General features: G+C 29.4%; 1 protein-coding gene across 1 annotated transcript; it reads right to left on the bottom strand.

Annotated features, from left to right (window-relative positions):
• Positions 1-257: 257 nt before the first annotated feature.
• Positions 258-791, bottom strand: BDBG_16742 (uncharacterized protein; the record flags this gene model as incomplete). The annotated part of the gene is made up of 2 exons (XM_031724627.1): positions 258-460; positions 722-791. 2 exons carry the CDS (start codon positions 789-791, stop codon positions 258-260), a joined length of 273 nt encoding a protein of 90 aa, XP_031577486.1.
• Between the last annotated feature and the right edge of the window lie 5,649 nt (positions 792-6,440).

The raw sequence follows: 6,440 nt of genomic DNA, 5'->3' as shown, positions 1-6,440 counted from the left end.
TTCAAGTTAAACTATTCAGCTATATTTATCTCTTTGATATTATCTTCAATGAGAGATCAGTTATTTAATCACTTCTCTATATCTCTGTTTTTCAGTGCTTTGCAGAGATCATGATATCAGATTCTTACATTATCTTGATAATTTACAGTCATGAGTGAGAGTCAATCTCTTAATGAATAGATAATCTTCTTCATATTATCATTCTCACTGTGTATATATTATAGCTCTGTGACATTCACTGTTCTTTATATAACATCTTATATCTTTGTCATATCTTTATTCAATTTCTTATATTTCATATATTTGATTTTCCATGCAGTGATCTTGATATTATATGCTATCTTAGCCTCTGCAGTGACTTCTTCTGAATACTCAGGTTTCAGAGGTTCTTCTAGTTCAGAGAAGATATCAGGTTTGTCAAGATTGATAAAGTCTGATATCTTCTTATTCTTTGCATATTCTAGCATATGCTTGTATCAAAGTTTCCAATCTCCAGAAATGCTAAGGTGTACAGTTGCACTAGATATTGTCTTGTCTGTCATATCAGTTATATTGAATGAATTGAGAAATCAGTTCAAGTATTTGAGAATAGATATGATTAGAATTCAGAGTGTATAACAGTCAAGTATATCTGTAAGAGGCCTACGCCGAATAGATCGGTATAATATTGATAGATCTTATATAACAAAGAGAAAAATGTTAGAGAAGAAAAGTGTCACACTCCCGGCCGCGCCAAGGCCCTGTTGCGGTTTCACACGGCTCATCGCTTCCATGCGGATGATTCCATCCATCCCGCAGCTGTCTGAACTGGTTTCCAACTGCCCTATGACATTATTCAGATATATCATAGAAAGATCTGATTGATGAATATAAGAACCCCACTTCTATATGAGGTCAGCAGATTACTTTTCCTTGACAGTAAGGCACTGCTGAGGTATCACTTCAGCTATTCTCACTTGTGAAATGAGAGAAGGTATCTGCTCATTGTCTATATAGAATAGCTAGATACTGGCTTCTTATAAAAGAGATCAGTGATTCATTTTTTCTTTAACTGAAATATATATGAGAGTTACTGTGTGTCTTATACAATATTCTTAGTATACTAAGTATCATATCTGTGATATCTCTGCAATAACTCTGTAGCCTACAAGCTCACTATTCAAGCAAGATAGTTAAGCTCACTTATATAACTTCTCAAATAACTACTTCTATATAATACTGCTGACTAGTCACTACTTCAGTTCTGTTATATTACAATTTGAATTACTTCATCTGATTATATATTTAAATCAGTCAAGCTCTAACAGACTGATATAACCTTATACACTTATACTGAGATCAATCTGATCTCACTCTCTGAGAGAAACACTACATCATTCTCTAGAGTGTGTATATCTCTACTCTGACAGAAATCTGAGATTTCTGAACCTGCTGTATATTTTAACATGAGCTCTTCAATCACTCTGTCACTGCTGCAGTCTCTACACATCTACATCTATTATAAAGATAGAGAGATTAAGATCAGAGATTCACTGAGATATAAGAAAAATATCTTATCTGAATTTCACAGCTTTATCTGTACTCTTGAACAGAAATTCTGCCTTAATCTGAGCCAGTATAATACTCATGAGATATAAGTAATATACACTGTTAATCTTCTTGAAGGCATCTCTGCAACTACTTAAGTCATTAAGAAGAGAAAGCTTGAGTGTACTAATACTATTATAACTTGAGAAGAATTCAAGAACTTTCTACTGAATCAAATCAAAGATTATCATAACTGCAGCTTCACAGTGATGCAGTAGTTCAACTCATTAAATTAATAAGATAATAAGAATTCTTCTAATTTCAATACAAGATTTGAAGAATATTGAGAGAAATTGACTGATGATTTAAATCAATTAAAAACACAGCTTTATCTTATAAAGCTGACTTATAAGATGTGAATAATAATATTATAATATTAGAGTTCATTAATCAATTGCACTGAGCTTGTTAACCTGACTTTCTGAATCTATTTGAATAATTAATTCTCTGAGAAAAAGATTAATAAGACCTCTTCTAAGCAATCAATGATAGAATTTAAACAGTGCTGTAATAACTTTAGTGTAAAGAAAGTAAAGAAGAATTTTAAGTATTCTGATTCTTTACTCACTGTGAAGAAATATTAAAAAAGATTTGATAAAGATCTCTGTTTCAACTATGAAGCTGATAAACACTATATCAGTAATTATAAGAAGCTGAAGAAGAGAAGAAACTGAGAAGATATCTTCTCAAAGTTAACTTCTCTTCTGATAAACATATCTATAGAAGATAATAAAGAGAAAGAAATGAAGAATTAATAATTCTCATATCTTTAAGTTCATGTTATGATCACAATATATACTCTGAATAAGAAGATATCAGTGAGATGTCTACTTGACTTTAAAGTAGATATTAACTTCATATTCTATTTCTTTTCTTTGATGAAGAATTGAAAGAAGATAGATCTGTCAGACTATATGAAATTTACTAATGAAATAAAATGTCACTATTTTAACATAATTCAAGTGAAGTATGTGACTACAGACTCAGAAGAAATCTTTAAGAAAAGCAGTCTGCTTCTTTATATAGTTAACATCATAGATGAGAATATCATTCTAAGTCTCTTATAATTAAGAGAAAACAATTCTCTCATTGACTGAGTCACTCAGATATGACAGTACTGTCTTACTAATAAAGAGACAGTAATAGAGAAATCTGAAGAGTTTCATCAGAAGAATCTTAAGAAAAAGATTGAGTCAATATACTATATAGCAGATGATTGAAACTTGAGAACAGATGAAGAAGTTATCACTCTCACTACAAGATTAGCAGCAGTATTCATTATTAAAGACAGATATACATGACATCTCTTTACAGATTTTAAGAATGTCTTTTCAGAAAGAGAAGCAGTGAAGTTTTCTGATATCAAGATATAATATAAGATTTGTCTTAAAGATGATGTAACAGTGCTGTACAGATCTCTTTACAACCTGTCTGTAAAGAAATTAAATGTTCTGTATAAATATCTTGAAGAAGTGCAATCAAAGAACTGAATATATTTATTAAAGAGTCTGACAGAAGCATCTATACTCTTTATACTTAAGAAGAATAATAGACTACATCTATGTGTAGACTACAGAGGTCTTAATAAGATAACAGTTAAGAATTACTATTCATTATCATTAATTAATAAGATGATTGATCAGTTATCTGAAGCAAAGATGTTCTCAAAGATTGATATATAAGATGTCTATCATAGAATCAGAGTTAATAAAGATGATATTTAAAAAATAACTTTTCATATCAAGTACAGTAATTTTGAATATCTTGTTTTATCTTTTAGTCTTTATAATACTTCAGTCATCTTCTAGACCTATATAAATGAGATGCTGTGAGGCCTTATTGACATCTTCTACATAGTATATCTGAATAACATTCTAATCTTCTCAAAATCAGAGAAAGAATATGATACTTATGTTCAAGAAGTGTTGAGTCACTTGAGACAGTATTAACTCTATATAAACACTGAAAAATGCTCATTCTACATGCAGAAGATTGATTTCTTAGATTATATTATTGAGATGAATGATATTTCAATGAACAGAAGCTAGGTCTCTGTCATTGAGAACTGACTGATACTGCAGACATACTGCAAGATACAGATATTTCTAAAATTTGTAAATTTCTACAGATAATTTATCTATATATATTCACAGATTACTGTCTCTCTTACAGATCTGTTAAAGAGAAGTGTGAAAGACAGAAAAACAGAACTGTTTATTCTTATTCAAGATACTGTGCAGGTGTTTGTGAAATTGAAACAAGCTTTCATAGATATCACAATACTGAATCACTTTAATCTCAACTTACTCAGTCAGTGTGAGACTGATACATTTAAGAATGAGATCTGTGAAATCTTTTCACAGTTAATACTGAAGATCTTTCAATATTGAAAGAATCAGAGAATAATTATCTCTGAAGAAATAGATAATGAATTGTCTATAAAAGAAGACTTTTTCATAGAGTCTATAAAACACTATGAATAAAGATCAGTGATCTTCTTCTTCAAGAAGTTATCACTCATACAGAGAAGATATGATACTTATAATTAGAAGATATTAGTAATTATTAAATTCTTTAAGATCTGATAATATTATCTTCAGAGTAGTAAGTACTCAGTGCAAGTTCTTACTGATTATATAAATCTATATTACTTCTTGATAATAAAGAGCTTGATAGAATGTCAAGCCAGGTGAGCAGAGCTGCTTTCAGAGTATGATTTCTATATTCAATATTATTCAGATCAGCTTAACTCTGTCAATACACTGTCTAGACAGTCTGATTATAATATTATTAATATGAAGAAGAATTCTATAAAAGAATCTCTGTCATCACTGTAGAAGAAGCTGGCTGCAGAGAGTTGAAGTTCTCTGAAGCTTAGAAATGATGCTGAAGAGACAGCTGTGTGACTCAGTATAGAAGATGAAAGAAAACCTGAGTCTCTGTAGAGAACTGACACTGAAGATTATAAGCTTCTTATATTATATCTTATAATCATTGAGTGAGTAAAGAATAAAACAGTCTACAATCTTTCAATCTGACTACTTTTAAAATTCATTGATAAGTTATAGAAGAGAGACATCTCTACTGCAGCTTAAATTCAGAAGTTGAAGAAGAAAGAGTTCAGTTTAAACTTGAAAGAGACAGACTCTGAGCAGGACAGTGCTGCTAAGAAATCAAGTCACTGATAACTAAAAGAATGTGAACTTCTACTGCTAAATAATTCAGTCTTTATCTCTTATAGCAGAGTGATGTGTCAGAAGTTATTAAGAATTCATTATAATAATTCTCATACAGAGCACTTTAGATTAGAGAAGACTGAGAAGCTTCTAAAATATAAATATATTTAAGACAAGCTTCAGACAGATATCAAAGAGTATATTAAAACTTACAATATCTATTAAAGAATAAAGATTCTATAGTATAAGTAATACAGTGAGTTAGTATTACTGTCTATTTCAAAAAACTTATAATGAAATCTATTGATGAATTTCATAGTTGATCTGCTGAAGTTGATAAGAGTTAAAGAATATGACTCAATTTTGATCATTATTAACTGCTTTATAAAGATGATCAGATATATTTCTACTTATAAAAAGATTAAAACCTCTGAATTGACTGACCTGTTTTTAGATATCATCATTTATAATCACAGTGCTCTGAAATCATTAATAACAGATCAAGAATCTCTCTTCATCAGTAAATACTGATCAGCTTTTTACTATCATCTTATAATAAGATGTCTTCTCAGTACTGTATTTCATCTGCAGACTGATGATCAGACTGAATATCAGAATCAGACACTAAAACAGCATCTTTAAGTGTTTTATTTATATTATCAGAATGATTGACTCAAACATCTTCTGATTACTGAATTCATATATAATAATATAAAGAATGCAATCTTAAAGATATCTCTCTTCTATACTTATTATAAATATAATTCTTCATTACTCAGTGATATTATAGATAATATTCTGAAGAGAGAAATAGACAGTCAGAATATTAGACAGATACAGAGAATGAAGTATCTTTCAGTATCAGAAGTAAAAGCAAGATTGAAACTTTTGAATAAAATTCATGAGAAGGCAGTAAAAAGTATTCATCATACTCAGAAGTAGTAGATAAAATACTATAATTAAAAACATCTTCTGATGAAGTTCTTGATAGAGAATCAAGTACTACTTTCAGCAAAGAATATCAAGATAATAAGACTATATAAAAAGCTCAGTGAGTGATGACTAGAATCTTTTCTAATAACAAGAGTAATGAGTAAGCAGACATATGAGTTGAAATTACTCACAGAATTAAAATCAATTTATTCTGTTTTTCACATTTTCTATTTGAAGCTCTATAAGCAACATCTCAAGACAGAGTCATCTTAGTCAGATGATATTAAGATTGAAAGTAATACTGAATATCTTATAAAGAAAATATTGAATAAATGAACACATTATAGCAAGTTTCAATATCTTGTAAAATAAGAAGAATATTTATTATCAGAGAATTCATGAGAACTGTTTAAGTATTTAAAAAATACTGAAGAAGAGATTACAAGCTATGAGATAACTAGTAGAGACTGTCTTATTATATATCAGAGATATTGAGTAAGAAATACTACTTAAGACTTCTCATTTTTCTCAAAGAGTTTTTTAGAGATAATCTTATAGTAGTGAGCTAGTATCTTATAGACTCTGTAGTACTCTTCTTCTATTTTCTCTCAAAGAGTTTTTTAGAAGTTTAATGAGACTATATAAGTATAAAATTCCTGAAGCAGTTAGAGAAAAGAGATATTTGAAATTAATAAAAAAGATTAATATTATTAATCTGTAAGCTGCTGCTATTCTAGTAAGACT

This window comes from Blastomyces gilchristii (assembly GCF_000003855.2).
Source record: "Blastomyces gilchristii SLH14081 genomic scaffold supercont1.4, whole genome shotgun sequence".
Lineage (NCBI taxonomy): Eukaryota > Fungi > Ascomycota > Eurotiomycetes > Onygenales > Ajellomycetaceae > Blastomyces > Blastomyces gilchristii.
The sequence above is the reverse complement of the archived record's forward strand: the minus strand, read 5'-3'. Positions and strand labels throughout refer to the sequence as shown.